The sequence below is a fragment of the Cheilinus undulatus genome, linkage group 5 (assembly GCF_018320785.1).
Source record: "Cheilinus undulatus linkage group 5, ASM1832078v1, whole genome shotgun sequence".
NCBI lineage: Eukaryota > Metazoa > Chordata > Actinopteri > Labriformes > Labridae > Cheilinus > Cheilinus undulatus.
Genome location: NC_054869.1, coordinates 48290407 through 48316568, shown reverse-complemented (window position 1 = coordinate 48316568; position 26162 = coordinate 48290407). Strand labels below are relative to the sequence as shown.

Sequence of the window (26162 nt, the reverse complement as noted above, 5' to 3'; positions counted from 1 at the left end):
AGAAAAATTAAGAAATTATGCTCACCAATGTTAGGATGGATTTTTTTTTAACAAAATGTAAATTTATTGAATGAATTTTTTCAGTTGGGAGGTGACTATAGGGTTTAGGATGGCATCATTGGGCCTATTAGGGCTCAGCACAGACATTTTGGGGATCTAAGGATTCCTCTCTTAGGTTTTTTCTGAAGCTGTATGTTGATGCTAGTTTATGAACCATGGCTACTAAATTTGAAATAAAAAAATCTCTAAAAATTAAAATGTTGACCTGAAATTCATCTTACATGTGCTAACAGCCTCATTGCATTCTCTCTGCATTTCTGTTACCAAAACTTTGTTGTAATATTTTTTGTGCTATCATTTGTTTACAAAAAGAACATTCTAGTACACATTTAGATACAGCTCAGTTTCTATTTACCCCCACTGTTTATACTTAATTTCACTTTTACCGAATACACTGGTGCCTCCTATTAACAGCTCAATGTAACATATTTCTGGTTAGTCGCATTAGTTAAATAAAGCTGTTTTTTTATCATTGCACATTACTGCACGTTTTATGTAGGATGCAAAGAAAAGTTATCTACATTTACAGTACTTTATCATTACTTTAATAAGTTAGGCTTACCTATCAAGGGTTTTCTTACAATCATGTATTTTCAGCTACAATTTGATAGGCAGCATTTGCACTGTTTACCTCTTGTCCTCTACTGATCCCTTCCTATTTTCAGTCTCCAACTCTACAGTGAGCCTGTCAGTCCGTCTGTCAGAACAGAAAAAGTATTCAGTGAGATCACAAAGCAGCGCTCTTATTAACATCAGGACCTACTAAGGCTGTTGGATTGAATTTTGTGGTTTGAATATAATTTGAATATTTAAAAAATCTTTAATATTTGAAAGCTGAAGTTACAATTCGAACGTGTTTTTTAAAAATATTAATGCTGTTTATAATTGTTCTCTAGAATCTGTCGTCTCTCTACGGCCTCTGCTTCACCCATATGTAGGTGTAAGAACCAATGTTTCATCATGACACCTGAAGGATGAACAATAAAGTTTTCACACCAAAACACAGATGGACCAATGGCCGCCATTGGGGATGTTTGGGGATGTTTATCGCCAAGGTGACGCACAAGCTGGCGGTGATTTGGCAAGTGAGTATCAAGAGTATGGAGGACCAAACCTGCCAAAATTAAAAACAAACAAACAAATAAATAAATAACAGTGAAAATTTAAATAAATAAATAAAAAATTCAAAAATTAAATACAAAAAAATAAAATAAAATAATAAATACAAAAGTAAAAAATATACATAAATAAATAAATAAATCAGAGTAAAAATAAAAACAAAAATAAAATTCAAAAATTAAATACAAAAAATAAATATACATGGAAATAAATACAAAAATAAGAAATATAAATAAATAAATTAAAGTAATTTTTTTAAACACAAAAAAAATATAAATGGAAATAAATACAAAAATAAAAAATATATAAACAAATAAATAAAGTGAAAATAAATACAAAAGTAAAAATAAGATTCAAATATTAAACATAAATAAATAAATAAAAGTTGAAATAAATACAAAAATAAATCTATTAACAGAATTAAATATCAATAAATTTTTAAAAGTGATCTGCTCTCACATTTATCTATTTCATGCTGCAGACACTGTCAGCATTAAATGCAGCATGAAATGTAATGCAACTGAGGGGGCGGTGTGTCTCGGGTTGAACTGTTCACCTATTGGTTGATCAACATGTGAGTGCAGAGATCAACTAGGCATGCCTGCCCACTGCCACAGCAAGAGGAATATGGCACAGTACGGATGGCCTAGTGTGAGTGCGCCACAGTACACAAAGTCACTATCAGGGGGTCCGGTTTGATTCAGTACAGTTTGGTATGGTTTGGTACACTAAACCCCCAAATAGTTTGCGTTTCCACAGACACCCGTGCCCTCACTTGGTGGGCAGGCTGTAAAAGCATGAATGTGAAGTCACAGTCAGCGCGAGTCTGCTGGTCCAGCCGCAGAGTTATTGAAAGGATGAGTGACAGTAATCCTTAGGAAATAAGCATTAAACGGTTTTATTTCAGCTGAAAGTGCTTTTTTTAAAAAATAAACTACATTTTAATTATGTTAACAGCTGTCAGTACAGCTCCTCAGCTGATAGAATATGTGTACAGAGATGGTTTGAGTCGTAATGGTACGTTAATATGTTAATATATTTTGTCTATAACAGTTTATACGACAAAATATGAAAGTTTAGAGCTGAACTATGAGAATTCACCGCATTAAAAATAAAGTAAATGTTCAGCTGGTGTTAAAATCAAGCTTAAGTCAGAAATCCGGGGTGGACTGATCTTGTTTTAAAATAGTCTGAAGTTTGAGCATGTTCAACAACTACAGAGCGATGTTTTCACAGGTTACCTAAAGTAAGAAGTAGATATTAATAAGTAGTTACAGAAGAGAACAAACTTATCCAAGGCTTTGTATTCACAAAACTTAAGCATTAATTTAGTTTCACATCCATCGTGGATAGACCAGACTGATGTGAGCCTTCAGGTTCTCCTTTGTGTGCTTAATATCAGGTCCAGATAAACCTCAGGAAACTTGATTTTGTGGCCAGATATCAATATCCGTAGACTTGGAAACAGTCTGGATCTCCGTTGAGACCAAATATGTCAGATTTAAGCAGATAGTCTTTTTTTCTACCGTTTTTGCTGCTCCTCACAGAGCAGCCTTCCGTGTTTTGCAGCCCGGAGGCGAGCAGCTGAGAAACTGCATGCCTAGTCAATCTCTGCACTCAAGTGTTGATCAACCAATAGGCAAACAGTTCAACCCAAGACACACTTAGGACCGCCCCCTCATTTGCATTACATTTCACGCTGCATTTCATGCCGATGGTGTCTGCAGCATGAGATAAATAAATGTGAGAGCAGAGCACTTTTATTTTTTTATTGATATTTAATTCTATTTATCCATGTATTTTTGTTTATTTCAACTTTTATTTATCTATTTATAGTTAATTTTTGAATCTTATTTTTGTATTATTTCCATTTATATTTATTTTTTGTATTTATTTTTGAATTTTATATTTTTTAATTTTGTTTTTACTTTTTACTTTTACTTTTTTACTATTTATTTATATTTAATTTTGGCAGGTTTGGTCCTCCATACAATAGATGCCGATGTACGAGAGTAAAACCACGATGCCCACCAACAGTAACCCACTGTATTGGTGGAACACGTTCCAGTCCAGGTATCCTCTCCTGTCCCAGCTGCCACTCCTGTGCCTGTGCATCCCGGGCCTCTCCATCAGGGCGGAGAGGATTTTCTCCATGGCTGGGACGATAGTGAACAAAAAACGCTCTGTTCTTGATTCAGAAGATGTGGATCGCCTCCTGTTTTTAGGTAAAATATGTAAGAACAAGATAGTCCCAACATTTTTTAAAAGGTTTCGTTCATTATAAACATGACGTCATCACCGCCGTAAGCGGCGCAATTTAATTTATTTTTGTTTGACATTTCATTTCTAACCCATTGGTTCAGATTCATTGTGTTGTCTGACTATTTTACCCTGGAGTGGCAGTTTGTTCTGTCTGAAATGTTTTAGAAGCCAACATAAGTCCACATATCTGCTATGAATGCAGCAGAAGCCGTTCTGCTGGGGGGCAACTGTCGCACTCAGACCTGAAGGCTCACGTGATCTCGTTGTCTAAACAGATGAGAAGAGGGAAGAGTTAAATGCCTGCTGCCAACCAGTGGTCGGGGGTGAGAGTACACCACAAAAAGTACTGCACCAAAAAAGTAAATTATTAATTGATAAAAAGTCTATGTTGCATTTTAATATTTTGATAGTATCGTGCCATGAAATACTGCAATATTTCAGTGTCTCAATATTTTCTAACACCCCTACACTTAGCCCTCGATTCAGTAGAGAATTAGGATACCCCTTTTACCTGATGTGAACACGAAAAACCAAGGGGAAGGGCTAAGAAAAGGGTTAAGGGGTAGAAATGGGATTGACACCAACTCTTCTTTCTTTCTTTTTTTAGTTATTAATGCTGTTACAATTACAGAGAATTTAAATCACTGGTTACTTTTACAGCCAACAACTCAGTGACAAAGGTTTGTAAACACCTGGTTCACCAGATGACGTCAACGTCTTCTGCCAACATAAGCACGATAGCATCCTGGCATTCAAATAGTTGTTGTTTAGACTGGTATCATGACAGTCATGTAATTATGTGCACTTTTTTGTACCATGTCAACATGCGATGACTTCTGATGCAGAAGTGTGTGTATATTTCCATCAATAAAATAAAACTGTTGGAACAATACATTTCCTGTCCCTGTACTGGATTGAATTGGTTAGAAATTGAAAAGGATTTGGACAACACTGTATTCTGTTTTTATTCACATTTGACATAACATGCCAACGTTCAAGGAATTGGGGTTTTACACATCCTATCACTCATGGGAGCAGCTGTAACAAAACAGATAAAAACAACGATGGAAATGAAGGCTTTATGTGCTTTTAGACTTAAAATATCTGAGGTGATGCAGGAGTTCAACATAAAAGATCTTTTTTCAATTAATTAATTAGTTTAAGTGCAAAACTTATTAAGTTGTAGAATTAAAGCTTCGAATTCTTTCAGATGCTTGGAAGCGTTGGACTGATGCATTATTGCTAAAAAGAAAACAAAGTTCAAACTTCACTGAGAGGCTCCTCTTCCTGGAATGAAGCAGAGCTTTATAATCCCTCCCCCCTTCCTGTTACAGCCAGCTCCTCTCTGACTCAATATTTCCTCATTCTCTCCCCATCAGATCTACAGTTTGAAGATGAGTGTAACCAACAGGAGCTGACGTTCACAAACACAAACACATGCTGTACAGATCAGAGCTCAAACTAGTATCATTTCTCAGGAAGTCAAACTCAGACGGTCATTGTCTCTGAGAGCTGAAATGGCACAGAAAGGAATTCAGCTGGATAAGGAAACTTTCTCTTGTTCCATCTGTCTGGATCTACTGAAGGATCCGGTGACTGTTTCCTGTGGACACAGCTACTGCATGAAGTGTCTTCAAACCCACTGGAATACAGAGGATGAGAAGAAACTCTACAGCTGCCCTCAGTGCAGGCAGACCTTCAGACCGAGGCCTGTCCTGCTGAAAAACACCATGTTAGCAGTTTTAGTGGAGGAGCTGAAGAAGAGCGGACTCCAAGCTGCTCCTGCTGATCACTGCTATGCTGGAGCTGAAGATGTGGCCTGTGATTTCTGCACCGGGAGGAAACTGAGAGCCCAGAAGTCCTGTCTGCAATGTCTGGCCTCTTACTGTCAAAATCACCTTCAGCCTCATTTTCAAGCAGCTCATTTAAAGAAACACAAGCTGGTGGAGCCGTCCAAGAAGCTCCAGGAGAACGTCTGCTCTCATCTCGATCAGCATAAAGGCCATGACACGGTCTCAGATGCAGCAGAGAGGGCCGAGAGGCAGAGAGAGCTGGAGGTGAGTCGACAAAACATCCAGCAGAGAATCCAGGACAGAGAGAAAGATGTGAAGCTGCTTCAACAGGAAGCAGAGGCCATCAATCGCGCTGCTGATAAAGCAGTGGAGGACAGCCAGAAGATCTTCACCCAGCTGATCCATCTAATGGAGGAACAACGCTCCGATGTGACCCAGCAGGTCCGATCCCAGCAGGAAAGCCAAGTGAGTCAAGTCAAAGAGCTGGAGGAGAAGCTGAGGCAGGAGATCGCTGAGCTGAAGAGGAAAGACGGCGAGCTGCAGATGCTGTCACAAACACAGGATCACAACCAGTTTCTATATGACTACCCCTCACTGTCAGCACTCAGACAACCTACACGCTCATCCAGCATCCATATCCGTCCCCTGAGGTACTTTGAAGACGTGACAGCGGCTGTGTCAGCAGTCAGAGATAAACTACAGGACGTCCTGACAGAGACATGGACAAACATCTCACTCACAGGGACTGAAGTAGATGTTTTACTGCCACAACCAGAGCCCAAGACCAGAGAGGAGTTCATCAGATATTCATGTGACATCACACTGGATCCAAACACAGCACAAAAACGTCTGTTATTATCTGATAGGAGCAGAAAAGTTACATGGACCAGACATCAACAGTCCTATACTAGTCACCCACACAGATTCACTGAATGGCCTCAGGTCCTGAGTCGAGAGAGTCTGACTGGACGTTGTTACTGGGAGGTGGAGTGGAGAGGAAATGTTTATGTAGCAGTTGCATACAAAAATATCAGCAGAACAGGGAACTGTGGATTTGGATACAATGACAAATCTTGGGCGTTAGAATGTCATGGTTATAACTTTTGGTACAACAACGTCCTGACCCATGTCTCTGGTCCTCGGTCCTCCAGAGTGGGAGTGTACTTGGATCACAGAGCAGGTATTCTGTCCTTCTACAGCATCTCTGAAACCATGACTCTCCTCCACAGAGTCCACACCACATTCACTCAGCCTCTACATGCTGGAGTTGGGATTTATTCTGATTCCACTGCTGAGATGTGTAAGCTGAAGTAGACAGAAGTCATTTAAATGAAAAGTGGGCTAACTTCTGTGTTTGAATCCTTCAGCTTGATTTTTCTTCATGTTTGTTGCTGAGAGCTGATTGGACCTCATTCAACAACCAAACAGATTTAGAAATAACACGACATCTTCAATGGCTCTCATGGAATTTTGTAGAGGAAATAACATCAGACACTACACAAAAATAATATGCTGCATGAATCTGACACAGTAGGTCATCAATTATTAATAATAAAATGTCAGAAATATGGAATAAGAGCAGTAGCACTCACTTGGCTGGTTGCTCACTTAGTCCATTGGAATTCAATATGTTCATATCAATCAAGTTCATTCAGAACTGCTGCAGGTTCAGTGCTGGGGCCATTATGCTTCATTTTGTAAATATTATATGTTAATGATATTTGTAAATGTTCTGTCTACTGACACGACTTCTATTTGCTCATGATACAGAACAGTGAGAAAAAAAATATAAAAACCTTTGGATATCATTGTAGATGAACTCAAGAAACTCAATAATTGGCTTGATTCAAATAAACTATCACTGAACCTATGCCTTATTTGTATTTTTTATTATTGTAACTATTCTTTGCTTGAATATCACCTTGTGTATTTTAAATTTCTTCAAAATGTTTAAAAGAAACAAAAACAAAAACAAAAAAAAATAAAATAAATTTTAAAAACTGGTTACTGTCTGCTGTTCTAATGTCTTCTGCTGCTGTTTCAGTCAGGACTACCTTGTAAAAAGATCTTTATATCCCAGTTGGACAATCCTGGTATGAAACACTCTGGGTTAAATAATGGTTAACTTCATTAGACCTAAGGTGGCTGAAAATAATGGCCTTTAAAACAGTTTTAATTTTTTTATGTAATTTTGTCATTTTTTACACTGAGCCTTGGCTTACAGGGATCCATTCACATGATAATCTGGGTTGTTGGTAAATTTATTCTTGTTCTCCAGCAGTTGTCACTGCTCAATAGGGGTGGGTGATATAGAAAAAATATGTATTACAATTTTGTTCAGGCCAGGTCATTATCGCTATTTTCTCACGAATTTTTCATTCAATTCTTAAGACAAATTTGTAAGTAAATGAAAAGAAAAACAACCTTTTTACTGATATAATTGTTCAAATGCATAGATACTGTGTAAGAAAGTCTATTTTTTCTGTTTTATCTGCACCAACCTGTTGGCCAATACATTAAAATATTTTAAAATGATTTTATTTTGAAATTTCATAGTTGGCCTCATCAGGTAAGGGAGTCTGGAGGTCTTCTCCCACAATATATTCAAGTACCAAACTTAAATTTTCTTGCATTCTGATCTATTTAGCTAATGAAATCAATTTCTGCATTTTCTATACCACTTTGAAATTATTATTTTTGTGTCCTCTTTTGTGTTTTAATTCTACTTTAGTGTTTTTAAGGCTCATTTTAACACCTTAACCCTTGACATCCTAGCGCATCGCTGACGACGCGCTGTTGAAGCACACTTTGCATGACCATAATTGCATGACTGTTTGTGTTATCAGAAAAATTCAAACAGTTTCTGAAAGCTGAGAAACTGTGCTTCACAGCCAGCATGTGGTTATTACTATAATTTCCCCTTTTCTCACTAAGATTCTAGCATAAAGTTCCCCCATTTTTTGTGTTTTTTCATTTAAAACTCTTAAAACACTCTTAACATGCAGTAAAATGTGTTTATCCATATTAATTATTTTTCCGTTATCGAGTTATGATTATAAGGGTTTTCTCTGTTTTTTAAACTTATTCGGCCAGGAGCTCCTCGTTTTAGCTGTCTACAGTCTCATCTACAAACTGGAAGTCCCAACATGCAGTAAAATGTAAAGAACTGCCATACATTAAAAGTTCTAAGTATTGTGGAAAAATGGGCAAAAAGCATGTACTCACAGGACATTTTCTGGGCCTTTTATGGTTAAAATAAGAAAAGACTCCAGAAACTCAGGTTTTAAAGGGTAATTTTCACTTTAAAGCATATGGACTTTAAATACAATTCCTACAGCTGAAGCTTTAAACAAGTAGCCTGATCATGTGCAGTTTTATATTGCAGAGTTACTTCAGTCTTGTTTACAGACTGCAAAAGAAAGAAAATATAAATATATCCCAGAATTTTAAGAATTTGGGAATAACGGGTTACTAAGTGACACATTACAGTAACTCTGTTACTGTAAATGGTAACTAGTGGTGTAACTCATTTCTCTTTAGAGTAATTAACGCTGTTGAAATTACAGAGAATTTAAATAACCTGTTACTTTTACAGCCAACAACTCAATGATAAAGGTGAGTAAACACCTGGTTCACCAGATGACGTGTCACCAACGTAAGTATGATAGCATCCTGGCAGACAGAGTGCCGCTGCTGCAAAGACATACAAACTGACACACAAAGAAACACACACAAACTATGGCTGATCACTGTGAGAGTGAGATTTCTGTCTTTGAAATACCAGCATTATTTTTGCTTCCTCAAGATAAAGGACAAAAAAGACAAGGAAATAAGACTTTGGTCACCGTCAAGAATAGTAATTCTAACCCAGAGTTTCTATTAACTGGCAATTTAATGGTCTTTGTCCGGTTTCAAGAGCAGATGTCCGGCAGATAAAAATATTACCGGCTTTAAATGTCCGGCAGAAAATATGCCAAAGACCGGATAAGTAAATGATGAATACTTACATGTTATATGTTGTTACCTACGTAGATGTCGCACGAATCCTTTAATATAAACTCAAAGTAATCTTACAACACCTAGTTTCCGTGCAGTGATGGGGTTGTTTATCTACACATGCAGCAAGCACATGGCTAATTAAGGTGCATAGACATTCACAAGATTACGCAAATGACATCAAACCAATCCTATCTCTGAGGGACTTCAGTGCTACTGGAAAGTATGCAGGGAAATCTTTACTAGAACCCTCTTGGAAAACTGAATTTAAACCACAGTGAGGGTTTCCTGGTCAACCAAAGGCTTAATATCATCAGTGGTATGGGAGGATTTTGATTTCATCATCACTGCTGAGCAGCTCAAACATCGATACAGAAGCAGGGAGCGAAAGGTCTACGCCGAGAACAGTTGTAGAGGACTTCAATGAGTGGGTAAATCTACCTGTGACCAATTCTCTGATAAAGTGGAACTGTATTAAAAACAGAACCATATTGTGCAGAATGACATGGACCGCTTGGGACTGATAATGAGGGCTCCAGCTCTCCTCCTCATAGCTGGTTGTTAATGCTCGGGGTGTCCTGGCTGATTAACAGCAGCAATGTAAGCCAACTGATGTAAGATAGCCCACCTACCACCTGCAGAAGTTCTCTGACGACTCTGCCATTGTCAGCCTTGTCACTGATGGGGACAACCAGTCGTACAGAGGACTCATGTGGGACTTTGTGGAGTGGTGCCAGTGAAACCATCTCCTGATTAACTCTCAGACTTTTGTCGGCAGCCCCCCCCCAATCTGAACAACAAACTGGACTGGACTCATAACACCACTGCACTTTATGTAAAAGGATAGAGCAGACTCTATCTGCTCAGGAGGCTGAGGTCTTTTGGGGTGTGGGGGGCACTCCTGAAGACCTTCTATGGCTCTGTTGTGGCCTCGGCCATCTCCTATGGCATGGTCTGGTGGGGGAGCAGCATCACAGCAGAAGAGGCTGGACAAACTTATAAAGAAGGCCAGCTCTGTCCTGGGATGCCCTCTGGAACCTGCGGAGGAGGTGGGGGAGAGGAGGATGACAGCCAAGCTGTCCCCCACAATGGGCAAAGTCTCCCACCCCCTCTAACACACACTCACTGCTCTAAGGAGCTCCTTTAGTGACAGGATGATACACACGAAGTGTGTGAAGGAGAGGTATCACAGGTCTTTCCTTCCTGCAGCTGTTAGGCTCCACATCAGAAACTGCTCCAAGTAATCAGTGCAATATCTAATATTTATGTGTATAATCTGTACATATGTTTGTATATATTTATTTGTGTATGTATATGTGTGTATATAGGTGTACATATAAATATCTCCACCACACCCAATCTGTACTTTAACAGTTTGAAAAATACATTTCTTGTCCCTGTGATGTATTTAATCAGATATCAGTTGAAAAGGACTTGAACAACACTGTATTCTGTTCTTTTTGTTAACATTTTTCATAACATGCCAACTTTAAAGGAATTGGGGTTTTACACATCCTATCACTCATAAGAGCCACTGTAACAAAATACAAACTATGGAAATGAAGGGTTTATGTGCCTTTGAAAACTTAAAATACCTGAGGTAATGCAGGAACCCAAAATAGAAGTTTTTAAAATGAATTTTGAATATTAAGTGCAAGATTTGAAAGTGTTACAATTTAAACTTTAAATGTTATCAGATGTTGAGCAGCATCGGACTGATGGGTTATTGTTAAAAAGGGAACAAAGTTCAAATTCCACTGAGCTGTTTCTATTCCTGGACTGAGGCAGAGCTTCATTACCCCTCCCCCCCTTTCTTTAACAGCCAGCTCCACTCTGACTCAACACTTCCTCATTCTCTCCCAATAAGATCTACAGCTTGAAGATGGGTGTGACCAACAGAAGCTGACATTCACAAACATATGCTGTGCAGATCAGAGCTCAAACTAGTTTCATTTCTCAGGAAGTCAAACTCAGACGGTCATTGTCTCTGAGAGCTGAAATGGCACAGAAAGGAATTCAGCTGGATAAGGAAACTTTCTCTTGTTCCATCTGTCTGGATCTACTGAAGGATCCGGTGACTGTTTCCTGTGGACACAGCTACTGCATGAAGTGTCTTCAAACCCACTGGAATACAGAGGATGAGAAGAAACTCTACAGCTGCCCTCAGTGCAGGCAGACCTTCACACCGAGGCCTGTGCTGCTGAAAAACACCATGTTAGCAGTTTTAGTGGAGGAGCTGAAGAAGAGCGGACTCCAAGCTGCTCCTGCTGATCACTGCTATGCTGGAGCTGAAGATGTGGCCTGTGATGTTTGCACCGGGAGGAAACTGAAAGCCCAAAAGTCCTGTCTGCAATGTCTGGCCTCTTACTGTCAGAATCACCTTCAGCCTCATTTGGAATCACCTACATTTAAAAATCACAAGCTGGTGGAGCCGTCCAAGAAGCTCCAGGAGAATGTCTGCTCTCGTCATGATGACCATAAAGGCCATGACACAGTCTCAGCTGCAGCAGAGAGGGCCGAGAGGCAGAGAGAGCTGGAGGTGAGTCGACAAAACATCCAGCAGAGAATCCAGGACAGAGAGAAAGATGTGAAGCTGCTTCAACAGGAAGCAGAGGCCATCAATCGCGCTGCTGATAAAGCAGTGGAGGACAGCCAGAAGATCTTCACCCAGCTAATCCGTCTCATAGAGAAACAATGCTCTGATGTGACCAAGCAGGTCCGATCCCAGCAGGAAAGTAAAGTGAGTCAAGTGAAAGAGCTGGAGGAGAAGCTGAGGCAGGAGATCGCTGAGCTGAAGAGGAAAGACGGCGAGCTGCAGATGCTGTCACAAACACAGGACCACAACCAGTTTCTACACGACTGCCCCTCACTGTCAGCACTCAGCCAACCTACACGCTCATCCAGCATCCATATCCGTCCTCTGAGGTACTTTGAAGACGTGACAGCGGCTGTGGCAGCAGTCAGAGATAAACTACAGGACGTCCTGACAGAGACATGGACAAACATCTCACTCACAGGGACTGAAGTGGATGTTTTACTGCCACAACCAGAGCCCAAGACCAGAGAGGAGTTCATCAGATATTCATGTGACATCACACTGGATCCAAACACAGCATTCAAACATCTGTTTTTATCTGATGGAAACATAAAAGCAACATGGACCAGTCAACAACAGTCTTATCCTAGTCACCCACACAGATTCACTGGAGTATCTCAAGTCCTGAGTCGAGAGAGTCTGCCTGGACGTTGTTACTGGGAGGTGGAAAGGAAAGGAAGAATTGATGTAGCAGTCACATACAAGAATATCAGCAGAACAAGGGACTCGATGCAATGTGGATTTGGATCCAATGACAAATCTTGGATGTTATATTGTTGTGATACTGGTTATCAGTTTTGGTTCAACACTGTCCTGACCCATGTCTCTGGTCCTCGGTCCTCCAGAGTCGGAGTGTACCTGGATCACAGAGCAGGTATTCTGTCCTTCTACAGCATCTCTGAAACCATGACTCTCCTCCACAAAGTCCACACCAAATTCACTCAGCCTCTACATGCTGGACTTGGAATTTATTCTGATTCCACTGCTGAGATGTGTAAGCTGAAGTAGACAGAAGTTGTTTAAAGGAAAAGTGTGTTAACTTCTGTGTTTGAATCCTTCAGCTTGAATTTTTCTTCATGTTTGTTGCTGAGAGTTGATTGGACCTCATTCACCAACTGTTCTTCTTTCCTACTTCAGGCTCATTTATGCTCCCCATAAAAAAGACAATAGCATATGCTAGACTCATAAACAGAGATGTTGAATTGATCCAAAGATTCCTTCAAGCTGTTACTCTAAGGTCTTTTTTTTTAACCTCTGAGCATCCTGTGTTGTGCCATAGAGTTAATCTGGCAGGGTGCACAGCTCCAGGTAAATTAGTCACAGCACTGTATCGTCTCCATTTGGGAACACTTTGTCTTTGGGTGGACCTGTGAATACCTAAAGTCTTTGAGATGATGCAGTAACCCCTTCCAGTCTTATACAAGTCAACAATTCTTGATCTAAGGTTTATGAGATCTCTTTTTTGAGAGGCACTTTTCACAGCAGCAGATGCTTCTAGTGAAGAGCAAACTCTACAAGACTAGGTTAAAACTGCAAATTTTCTCACTCACCATTGTACTTTATACTCTAAAACAGCGTTACTCAACCCTGCTAAACCAAAGAGCCAAATTGTTGAAAAATACCTTTGCAAGAGCCACAATCCAAATGGTGAAAAGTGGCAATAAAATAAGTTAAAGGGGGCAAAATGGTCAAAAAGTGGCAACAATGGGTGAAATGGGTAAAGTAGGAATAAAATGCCAAAAACTTGGCGAAAAGTGACATAAATGTAGAGAGAAAATGGCAAAAGGGCAGAAAAGTGGCAAATTTTCGGTGAGAAGTGACACAATGAGTTACAGGTAGCAAAAATGGTCAAAAAGTGGCAAAAGACTGAGTGAAAAGTGACTTAAATGGGCCACAGGCAGCAAAAGGTGGGAGAATGGGCAAGAAGCTGCAAGGAGTGGCAAAATATGTGAAAAAAGTGGCAAAAGGCAGCTTAAATGGGTGAAAAGTGGCAAAAACAGCAAACAGTGGGATGAAAAGGTCAAAAACTGGGGCGATAGGGGAAAAACCTGGCTAATAGTGGCAAAAATTGGCAAAAAGAAGTAAGAAAAGTGGGCTTAAAGCAGTAATTATAGATTAAAAGTGGCAAAAAAATGTAAATAAGGGCAATAAGATAAGATAAAGTATTCCTTTATTAGTACCGGAAGGGGAAATTTCAATTTACAGCAGCAAAAAGTATCTAAGACAAAGCAGGACAAAACAGGCCATTTGGCAACAGAAACACAATAGAAGTAGAGTACGAATAAAAGTAGTATTTAAAGAGCACTAATAAATAGAAAAAAATGGAATATGAAAACGTTGTCTTACAAATTACAAATAGTATTTACAAACAGCTATGTACAGGTTGGGTATATTACAGATTGGGTGTGGTGGAAATGTTAATATGTGCACCTATATACACAATATATACACAAATACATATATACAAACATGTACAGGTTATACATATTACACAATGAAAATAAACAGACAAAAAATAAAGGTTGACAATTAAAGCCAACTGTATGGGAGTGTGGGAAACAAACTGATTAATGTGACTTGCAATGGATAGTTTCTGAGGTCAAAGTTTCCCTTTTTTAAGGTTTCCCGTGGAAATAATATTTCAAATTAAGACATAAAAGAGCCACAAATCATCACAAAAGAGCCACATGTTGAGTATCGCTGCTCTAAAGTCAGTTGCACTTCTTTAAGTCCACGTCGTCTTGGACATTGGTACGTGTTTATTTACAAAGCCGTTCTCAGCAAAATTCCTGATTATCTCCTCTTTTTTTAATCTTAAAAGATAGATTACACAACCTGAGATCATTGAACTTTGTGCAGTTTGTTGTTCCCAGAGTCCGAACTGAATTGGGAAAGAAGGCTTTTAGGTTTTTTTTCAGCACCTTTTCATTGAAACAATCTGCAGTCTGAATTTAAACTGCAAAACTTGTTCTTAAATCTGCTGTGAAAACTTTTGAATCCAAACTGTCTGAATGTCACTGTTTTAACTGATGACTTATGGTTGTTCTTTATCACTTTATGTGTACTGTATAAGTCTGAGTGTATTGTTTGATGAAACTGTGTGTTGCTGCCATTCTTGATCAGGTCTCCCTTCAAAAAGAGATTGTTGATCTCAATGGGACTCACCTGGGTAAATAAAGGTTAAATAAAAAACCTAGTATATAGCTGACAGGAATTATCTGGGATGCCTGTTGAAATGCCTGACTGAATTGTGTGTTCTGGCCGAGTGATTAGATTTTAGGGTGTGCAATTGTGTCGTCCCTAATGTCTATGGGTTGAGAATTGAAGGACCCTTAAAGTTTAAAATGTAAATTCCTGTTGGCAGGAAACAGCTAACCTGACACGCCAGATCAATTAAATATATTTCACAATCAACTGGGAATGCTCCCATAGAAAGTGTTTGGGAAAGGCAGGACTTATCAGAAAAGCTACAGAAGGTGATTGGAGAAATGTTCTGTCTGTCAAACGGGCTATCAGAATGACAAATGACATAGTGTGCATGCGCTACTCTTGTGTAGGCCACTACTGCCTTAGATTGTTAATGGCTGAGCTTCATGTAAAATTGAGGCCAAGACCACTCAGAAGACATGCAAAAACAACTTCTGTGCCAAGTCCAGTTTTTGGTGTGTCTCTTTGTTCACTTTTAAGAAGAAATGTAGCCTGGTTCCAATTAAACTGCTGCTTTCCTTCAGCTACATCCGAGCTAACGGCTACCGCTACTGCAGTCCCTGGATACACCAGAAAACTCCACCATAAGGATCGCAAACCCAAGCCGAAACAGAGCAGGAGAAGGAGAAGAGTGAAAACATCTTTTTTGTCACGGAAAACTTGGCTAAGTCCAATCACTAATCACTTCACTAGCAGGCATTGTATACAAGCATTCACAAGAAGTGACCCTTTCCCCTGTAACTATCACTCATTCATGCCAAAGCAGGTCGGCAGAAGAGCGAAAATACCAATCACAACATCAGAATCTTTTAGGGTTGTTTTTATTCTGTAACTCATACAGGAATGTGGTCCAGCTATAGTAAAATGGACTCAGTGCTAAAGCTATATCTGAGGTAATCACCACAGTGGAGGCAGCCATCAACGACGGACAAGTTCTAACACTTTAGACAATTTACCAGCTAGAGCAATAGGCCTTTAGTTTTCTATGCTTGATATTTTACCAGTTTTATCTTTAACTACTGGCACTAATAACAGATAACATAGATCAGGTAGCACACCATGCATTAAGAATCCTGAAAAACAAATTAAAAGTAGCACTGCAGTTCTATGACAAGCATATTTCAGATGCTCTGCTGTTACTTGGTCGAGGCCCCATGCTTTGTTTGCTGCCAGTTTACTAATAGCATGGCTAACTTCATCTGTTCTGATCACCACACCATCATTACAAGGAACATCAACAACATTACATGTACTACTTTTAACGCAGGTAAATAAGTCCACATAGTGCTTTCACCACACTGATTTAGATGCAGATCTGATCACATTTGATGACAGAGAAAAACCGATCATTTCCAAGGGTTCACATACTTTTTTTTGTCATTCTTTCTCAGTTGGACACTTTAATACTAGTTAAATAACAGTTAACTCATTCAGACCAAATAAACTGAGGATGTTTTTTGAAAAACAACCAAAAAAACCAGAGGGTTCTCTGAAAAGCTGCACAGAACTTCAACTCAACATTTGCCATGATCTTGATTCCCTGGCCATGTTAGCAGTTAGAAACATTAAATTCAAAAATCAAAAGCTCTAATCCAACCCAAATAAACTACAAATAAATGCATTTTTCCCTAACTAGGATGGCATGATCTTGGCCAAAAGATAATCATTATTATTCTGAGCTGTGCCTTAGGCTGCACAATGTTTATTAAAAAGGACATAAAGTAGGAAGTGAATGTCAAAGAATAAGACCAAGCGTTCAGAATGAATCGTCACTGGAAACTGAATATATTTTAAGGTAACTTTGTTTATTTAAATAGTGCATAATTACTCTAGAAATGTAAAGAAATTAAGTGCCATCATTCACATATTTATGATGTCATGCCCATATCTTTACTCTTATCGTAGAATTTTGATTTTTCCGGACTGTAATGTATGTCTTATTTTATAGTGCACAAACTCATAACAGACAGCAGCTTTTTTACCGAGAAAGAGCACTTTCTTCATAGGTTAGCTCCCTTGAGAATCGAGCCCCCATCTCCTTATTTAGGCACAAACTGCCAAAACGCTACTCCACTTGTCGAGTTACTCCTATCAGTGTCCAGCATCTTTCTCATCCAAGTTCTAAGTAACCTAGTGGGACATTTTTTGTCATGGTTTAATGAACTTTATCAGTTTCCAGCTGAGCTAACATGCTAACACTGCTAATTTTATCACATCCAGCACCGCCAAGGCCTGCCCCACAAGCTTCTGATTTGACATAAATATCGGTAAGGTTAAGGGGCGGTCTATAACAGCAGATTAATATCCTCACAGAACTTATTTGTGGAGTCTGCTGACACACAGTCTTTTCCAACCTGAATATCCTAAACAGCTTTCAGGAAAGAAAAAATCTGATTGAAAAACCTTATAAACATAAAGTAGGTCAGTATGGAAGCACTCCTTAAAATATGTCTCTGCTACATAACAGACACTGCAAATCTAGTTGGGTGAACCTGTTTGGACAAAAGGTTTAAGTGAGGCACAAGTGAGAGAGAAAGGAACAGACTGAAAAAGACATCAAGACAGAAAACTAAAGAGAACAAGAGACAACAAAACTCAAGATGGAAAGCATTATTATAAAACAGACCAGTACACCAAGTAACTGAACACAGTTTAGTCTGATGATATATAGAGAAGATAGCATGTGCACTCACCGCTGTAACGTCTCGGAAGAACTGTGCAGGGTCTCCAATCCCTGCAGTGGACAGGATGGGGGCGCTGGCAGCCAGAGCTCCGGTCACGATGTTTGGATACTTGATTCTCATATAAACTGACAACATCCCACCATAACTACAGGGAGAGAATAAATCACATAAAACCTTTATCACTATGTCTGATCAACAACTGGGTAAACAATAAGTTTCTACATCTGAAAATAATCACTGATCAATAACTCAGCAGAAAATAATCTGCACATCATTAGAGATGTTTGTAAAGAGCAAAACTTAGGAGACATGAGATTTAATTAGACTTATATAACACTGCTATTGTAGTGAAATCAGTATTTTCTTTCTGGAATAATGTATTAGTTATGATTTCTTCTGGTGACTCAGTAGAAGCATTGTCTCCTAACTTTGACACTAGATGGTGCTGCTGTATAAATTCTGTAAAACTTCTCTTAGACGTGCTTGTTTTAAGGACTGAACTGACACAATGACACGAATGGTAAACATTCTGATTACAAAGATAGATATCATAATTCATAACTGTGATGAATGAAGACAGAAGGAGTATGACAGTAAATAGCAGCATGAATGGTGCTAATTCGCATTGCAACTCAAAGTCAGACTTAGAAAACATGCCATACTCCGTGTTTCAGAATGCCTTTGTACTTGATTGGCAGCGATAGCAATCCTGTTCTGCCACATTCTTCATGTTTAGCTGTTTGTGTTTCTGCTCTTTTATAGTATTCACCAACAGTATGCTGTATAAAGATACCACTCTGTTTTTGAAATGCTTCACCTAATATTCCTTAATCATAGCAGGTCAAATGTTTGAATGAATGTTTACTCTTGATGAGTTAATGCATCACAACCATCAAGGCTGGAAGGAGGTTGCAGGAAACTGCAGAAAAATTTTGAAACGACAGAAGCAATTTTAATATGACATGTTAAATTTCAACTGGGACCTTCTATAAGTGGATATCTTTCTTGTGTTTGCAGATTAGTGCTGCACAAATTTAACCTGGCTCGTCAGATCTGGAAAACCCCTCAAAGACAGCGTTTGGGATAGGACGTAGCCTTTGAAAAAAAAAAACTCGGAGGGTGATTCGATGAACATTCTGTCTGTTACATCTTTACAGGCCAATCAGAGGAACAAAAACGTGACATAGCTGCTACCAAGCTGCGCCCCTACGACGGTGTAAATTCCATAAAGAACTGCATAATGCAAACCATGGCGACTGTAGACATGTCAGTACACGACTTATGTGGTTTTTGAAAAGAAAACAACTCACTGCTGTTCTTTGTTCTTCTTTAAATAAAGAAATGTCGTCTAATGAAACTGCTGCTTAAGCAGCATCCATGCTAATCTCTTTCGCCATATCTGCACCGGCCTTTTGTTGTTGCTCGCTTATGTCACGACTCCGCCGTACCTGAAAGTACTGCCCCTCAACGCTGATTGGTCCTGTCACTTTCTAACCAGGCCCAAACGGCTCAGACAGGAGCTTTGCAAGGTGAGCATGATATTGTCAATAATGTGCAAATATGGCGATGACTGAACAATATTGTAATTTGCAATTGCAACAACAATATAATACATAATTAGTACCACGAGTTTACTTGCTTCATTATCAAGGAAAGTGCAGAGAATAATGATATTTTGAAAAGTTTATTTCTCAAATCAAAATGTATAAAGTTGCATAAAAAATACAGAAACTGAAGTTTTGCTTTCAAAAAAACTTAACATTTCCAGAAAATTAAAGACTTTCCTTTTTTGAAATAAAGGTACTTCTATGAATTGTTAAAGTTGCACTCTTGTAAAATTCAAAGCCTTTCTTCAGGTGTTTTTGCAAACCTCTAAAGTGCAAATGAAAAAAAAAATTATTACAACCTGACACAATGACTGCTCAGTAAAATGTGACGCATGTTCTTTGGTGTCCCATCAAACATTCCATTAATATTTATTTTAAAAATAAAGGCACTTCAACAAAGCGCAATGCTGGCACTATTGTAAACTTCAAGGCCTTTCTGCAAGCATTTTATAAAACTTTCCAGTACAACTGAATACAAACATAATTGCAGCCTTTAATGTGACTATGTAATTGCACAATCTGACATTGTGATTGCATTTAGATTAATTGTGTAGCACTAATGATTATGGTAACTGTATACAAAGTAAAAAAGAAGAAAACTGGCAGGTAAATATACTTTGGTGTCCGTTAATATACATAAGGAAACACTGACACACTTGCCATACATGAGCCACATCATGTGATCACTGATTTAAACCTCTGAATGCATCAATCTTAAAGACAATGAAATGTAATTTTGAATGTGTTGTTTTTAGTGATGGACTGCTGTTGATCTTGTATTGTTTTAAATGCTAGCATGTTTGTTTTTATCATTTTTATTGTAGATTTTTTACATCTTCCCCCCAGGGACCACAGATGTAGGTAAGCCAAACTGGTACCTGACTGAGGAGTCATTTGGCAGCTGAAAGAGCCAACTCTTTTTGCTGAGCTGAGCCAAATGATCTGGATCACTGAAAAGAGCCTTACTTCCCATCACTAAATACAGGAGAAACCCGGGAAAATGGGCAGGCAAGCTAACACTAATCGTCTTCAAACACCAAAACTCCTTAAAAGTTTGTCAGCTTTACTCAGTTTGCTCTTATTTTGTTTCTGAATTTGGAGATTAGCCTTCAGTGTCTCCCCTCTCTGCTGCACCTAGATTCTATAAAACAGACTGGTTTGTTTAGTAGTGTGACTTATATCCTGGGTTGTACATTCAGTGCAGTCCATTCACTATTCAGGCCATTAGCCCTAAATGAACACTAATAGCCAGTTTAATTCTAAACCAGTGTTGTAAATATGAACTACAAAAAGAAGTACAACAAATGAATATAGATGGGAATAAATTCTAAAGAGCCCATGTGTATTCAAAAGCCAGTCAGTGCATTAATTTAGGTATTTTTGGATATTGTTAGAAAAACTACACAAATTTAATCTCTTTTACAGTGACTGAATTCCTCACTGAAGATTAAAGTGGAGGATTTAATGAAAGAAAGGCCGATTAAAACGCTGCATGACCAGAGTCGTATGACTTTATAGAAGACCAGAAGTCTTTTTTTAAAACTGTTTGTACAGGCACTAAATAAATCTGTCATCCTAGTAATAGACTTTCAGGGTCAAACTGTGTAGAACATGGTGAAAAACTAAATAATGACCTGCTGTAGGACAGTATTTACAGGTAGAAGTGTTTGAATAGATGAATGATAAAAACCAAGAAAAAGTCTCTGATTAAAGGAGAGCATGCACCAGAATGTATGATGATCAAGTCAGTGGTTTTCTTTTATTTTTACGATCAAATGATGACAGGAATTTAAGATATACAGGCTTTGTGACTAAAGCCTGGAAAAAACACCTGGATTTTTTATTGTATCAGCATTGCCAATTTTTTAGAAGTCTATTTGGAGTTTTTGGTCTCCTTGTATTAAATATGGAGTAATGGCAACTTTCCTTCATTTAAAAAAATCCAAACTCATTATCAAAACAATCACTGGGGCTAAAGGAGAGTGGATCTTACACAGGATCAAAAAACCTCTATGTCCAAGCAAAAATATGTTCTTTTTCCCTTGTGTACATGTGAGTCTTGATCTGAATGTCTGGCGTTTTAATGTGCTTAGTTCCTTATAGAAAAAGAAAATCCCTTATCTCAGCACCTGTCCATCTCTAGGTTCTTTTCAACTAAAGGTAATGGGAACTTTTACAGTGTTCCAAATTATTATGCAAATATGATTCCAATGAAACAAACAATTGATTTTTAGTTTTTCAATTAAAGTTTGCAGTTTTGCTGCTGCTCCTGTCAGTTTCCATCACTGACATCATCATTCAGACAAGTTTGGTCATTAGTTTGCCAGGTTAGCACACTAATGACTGACATGGAAACTACTTCAGAAGGCTGTTCCACATCATTACACAAGTCAAAAGTTTCATGCAGTATGAGGAAAAAGACGTATCTTTCTGCAGGTGAAAGGCAAGTGCGTTATCTTGCAAAAGGTATGAACACACTGGATTTTTTGGGAAAAATTAAGAAAGATCATCACTGTGAAAAGATTTTTGTCTGATTCAGAGCAGATTCAGATAAAGTCATCTAAAGGAAAGCTTCTGTAATGCAAATTCATCATAGTAAGAGAGCAGCTGTGAAAAATAGTAACAGTCCATATCAGCCAAGGCTTCAGTGGTATTTTTTTGCAGCATGAGATGGTGCGTTGTCTTGTATGAAAATGATTTTAGTATGGAAGGCACGGTTCTTCTTTTTATAACATTGCAGGTATGAATGGGCAGTTAGGAACTCCACATGTTTTGCTGAGGTCATTTTGACACCTTCAGGCACTTTAAAAGGGGCCTACTAACTCACTTCCTGTGATTCCAGCCCAAAGCATCACTCCACCACCCTCTTGGTGACGTTGTAGCCTTGTTCAGACATGATGGCCACCCATCAACTATCCAGGACTCCATCCATAGTAGCACAGCATTCATCACTGAATAAAACTGTTTGAAAATGAGTCTTCATACATTTCTGCACCCACTGCAATCGTTTCTCCTTGTGGGCATTGGTTAAGGGTGGCTGTATGCACATCAGCAAACCTCTGGAGCATCCTGCATCCAGAGGTTCTTGGGACTCCAGAGGCACCAGCAGCTTCAAATACCTGTTTGCTACTCATCGGTGGAATTTTCCCAGCTGCTCACTTAATACAAATATAGAAGCTTTCCTTAATACCCCTTTATCTGAATGAACCCTTCTGTGCCCTGAATCACACACAATAATTTCACAGTACCATGATGTCTCCTAATATTTTAGTGAAACATCCAGTGTTTTCAAACATTTTGCAAGACCCTGCACTATGTCACGCTTTTCATCTGCAGAAAGATCTTTCATTTTCCCTATATGACATGAAACCTGTGATCTGCTTAATTATGTGGATCAACCTCCATAAGTAGTTTCCCTTTAATTAGGCTCACCTGGTACACTGATGACCTCACCTGTCTGAGATTGATGTCAGTGATGGAAACTGACAGGAGAAGCATTACGTAATCATATTTGCATAATAATTTGGAACACAATGAAATGGAAGGATCTTTTTGGTCGAACACAGTAGAGTGGAGTGGAACTTACCTGCCACCAAACACGATGACAGGACACTCTGTGGCCCCCAGTTGCTGTCTCAGTTCTGTGATCATGACAGCGTAGTCAGCGAGCGCCTGCTCCACTGTCAGCAGGCCGACCTGAGGGATGAGGAATGAGTCTTTGCCAAACGGCTGAGACTTGCCGTAAAACCTCTGGGAGAAAGAGAAAGGTTTTAAGCTTGATGAAATATTCAAAACACCGACAGAAAGTATCAAAACTAAGTGGGAAACTGTTGGACATCATGAATACTTCCACTTGATCTGGTGACAGGAATTTATGAGAAACAACAAAAAAAGACAGGTTTATTTTTCTTAAATTATAGAAGATTTAAAACTTTATGTACCTCACAACATATATTCAATTAACTGACCTCCATATGTTTATCAAAGCAATTAACAAGGATACAAATATAAAAAAGGTGATATTTTGTAAGAATGAATTCTAAACATATGATGTTTAAAAAAAGTCTTCAGCACACGGCTCACAGTTCAAAAGCCGGCATCTCTAATGGCATGGGGTTGCATTAGTGCCTATGCCACTTTTAATACTGAAAAGTGGATAGTGATTTCTAGAGCAACATACTGGATGTCTGGTGTGCATTGCTGTCTTGAAGTCATGCCACAGCATCTCAATTGAGTTGAGGTCAGGACTCTGACTGGGCCACTCCAGAAGGCATATTTTCCTCTGTTGAAGCCATTCTGTTGTTGATTTACTTCTATGCTTTGGGTCGTTGTCCTGTTGCATCACCCATCCTCTGTTGAGCTTCAGTTGGCGGACAGATGGTCTTAAGTTTTCCTGCAAAATGTCTTGATAAACTTGGGAATTCATTTTTCCGTCAATGACAGCAACCCATCCAGGCCCTGAGGCAGCAAAGCAGCCCCAAACCATGATGGCCCCTCCACCATATTTCACAGTTGGGATGAGGCTTTGATGTTGGTGTGCTGTGCCTTTTTTCCTCCACACATAGTGTTGTGTGTTCCTTCCAAACAACTCAATTTTGGTTTCATCTATGGACAGAGTATTTTGCCAGTAGTGTTGTGGAACATCCAGGTGCTCTTTTGTAAACTTCAAATGTGCAGCAATGTGTTTTTTTTGGACAGCAGTGGCTTCCTCTGTGGTGTCCTCCCATGAACTCCATTCTTGTTTAATGTTTTACTTATTGTAGATTTGTGAACACAAATGTTGGCTTGTGCCAGAGATTTCTGTAAGTCTTTAGCTGACACTCTAGGAGTCTTCTTCATCTCATTGAGCATTCTGCACTGTGCTCTTGCAGTCATCTTTACAGGAGACCACGCCTACGGAGAGCAGCAACAGTGCTGAACCTTCTCCATTTGTAGACAGTCTGTCTTACCGTGGACACATGAACATCAAGGCTTTTAGAGATACTTTTGTAACTCTTTCCAACTTCATGCAAGTCAACAATTCTTCAATATAGGTCTTCTGAGAGCTCTTTTGTGCCAGGCATGGTTCACATCAGGCAATGCTTCTTGAGAACAGCAAATTTAAAACTGGTGTGTGTTTTTTATAGGGCAGGACAGCTTTAACCAACACATCCAATCTCATCACATTGATTGGACTCCAGGTTGGCTGACTCCTGGCTCCAAATAGCTCTTGGAGAAGTCATTAGCCTAGGGGTTCACATACTTTTTCCACCCTGCGCTATGAATGTTTACATGTTTTGTTTCATAAAAACACATAATTTTTTGTGCAGTATTAGTTTAAGCAGACTGTGTTTGTCTATTGTTGTGAATTAGATGAAGATCGGAACACATTTGATGACCAATTTATGAAGAAATCCAAGAAATCTCAAAGGGTTCACATAATTTTCTAGCGATTGTATGCTCTCATTCAGACGTCTCTTTCAGGGAAGGCCTTCACTATTTCAGCAAGACAATGCTAAACCACTCTTCATCCATCACAACAGCATGGCTTCACAATATAAGAGTCCAGGTGCTGAACTTGCCTGCAGTCCAGACCTTTTACCAACAGAAACTATTTGGAGCATCATAAAAGGAAAAATCCAGCAAAGAAGACCCAAGACAAGAATGGGACAACATTCCTCTCACAAAACTCCAGCAACTGCTCTCCTCACTTTCCAAACATTTACAGACTGTTGTTAGAGAAGAGGGGATGCCACACAACGGCAAACATGGCCCTGTCTCTACATTTTGACATTTTGTGTTCTATCATGTGGTTTACCAGGAAAGGAAAAAGCTCAGGGCAACCAGAGAAAGTGGGTATGCTCTTCATTTATTGCATTAAAGGTGGCATAATTTACTGAATGACACTTGATAACAACATCTATAAACCTTCATAAAGCCTCCTGCATGTGAATAAATGGGTCATGTCATGAATATGACATTTGTCACCCCAACTTTTTTGGAATTGGGGTTGTATAATAGACACAAATCTTGAAATTTCCCTTTGGAGTAGGCAAGTAGGTATCCATCCATCAAAATCTTCAGTCCACTTTGACAACAAAACAGTTAACAAATCTGTCTTGTTTGTTTAAGTGTCTGCAGATAAAATAAACTTACAATGAGTCAAACTTTAACCACAAAGTTCCTCTTTGCTCACATGGTTTGGAAACTTGACTCATCCAAATGCATGATAAACAATTATGCAGTCAGACATGCTGTATTGATTTGTGCTGTTGTCTTACGTGTTCAGCAAATATGACCAGAGCTCTCTGCTGAGCAGCTAACTCTGTGATGAATCCACAATTCAGAGCGAACTCCCAGATGTCTCCCTCATTTCCAGTGTAGAAGAAAATCGGACCATAGCCTTTCTTCCAGAAATTATCTGCAGAAAAAAAGAGAGAAGACTTAACATTGGCTCATTCATTAAAAACATACATTAGGTTTAAATAACATTTTAATCTCACAACTTTGACATTTGATTTCAGTTATAAATTAATTATGACTTTTATTTTAAATTGAAACTTTTTATGACTCTGGTTATGGCTTTAATATGTTAATATGTTTGACTGTTGACTTTATAAAAAACTTTTTGTCTTAATATTTTGACTTTTCTTTCATATGAGCGGGTATCACTGGTTGAAGATGAATTTACCTATCACCAGGTATCTCTGGTTGAACCTGTGTCATTTGACCTCACCTATGAGCAGGTATCTCTGGTTGAAAGTGTCATTTGGCCTCACCTATGTGCAGGTATCTCTGATTGAAGGTGTCATTTGGCCTCACCTATGAGCAGGTATCTCTGGTTGAAAGTGTCATTTGG

At 38.8% G+C, this 26162-nt stretch overlaps 3 protein-coding genes across 3 annotated transcripts in view; 2 read left to right on the top strand and 1 right to left on the bottom strand.

The window, feature by feature from the left end:
• The window catches only part of dpp7 (dipeptidyl-peptidase 7), a 37033-nt gene that overhangs the window by 10378 nt on the left and 493 nt on the right, over nucleotides 1-26162 (bottom strand). Inside the window, exons 3-5 of the mRNA XM_041786976.1 lie at nucleotides 25585-25724; nucleotides 22911-23074; nucleotides 17727-17862 (exon numbers count right to left, since the gene is read on the bottom strand). Of these exons, the coding sequence (XP_041642910.1) occupies nucleotides 17727-17862; nucleotides 22911-23074; nucleotides 25585-25724 (440 nt within the window). The remainder of the gene's footprint in view (nucleotides 1-17726; nucleotides 17863-22910; nucleotides 23075-25584; nucleotides 25725-26162) is intronic.
• Nucleotides 4929-7174, top strand: LOC121509536 (tripartite motif-containing protein 16-like). Its single transcript, XM_041786975.1, has one exon. It carries the CDS (start codon nucleotides 4959-4961, stop codon nucleotides 6546-6548), a length of 1590 nt encoding a protein of 529 aa, XP_041642909.1. The 5' UTR covers nucleotides 4929-4958; the 3' UTR covers nucleotides 6549-7174.
• Nucleotides 11161-13501, top strand: LOC121509533 (tripartite motif-containing protein 16-like). Its single transcript, XM_041786973.1, has one exon. The coding sequence runs from the start codon at nucleotides 11230-11232 to the stop codon at nucleotides 12832-12834; it is 1605 nt and encodes a 534-aa protein (XP_041642907.1). The 5' UTR covers nucleotides 11161-11229; the 3' UTR covers nucleotides 12835-13501.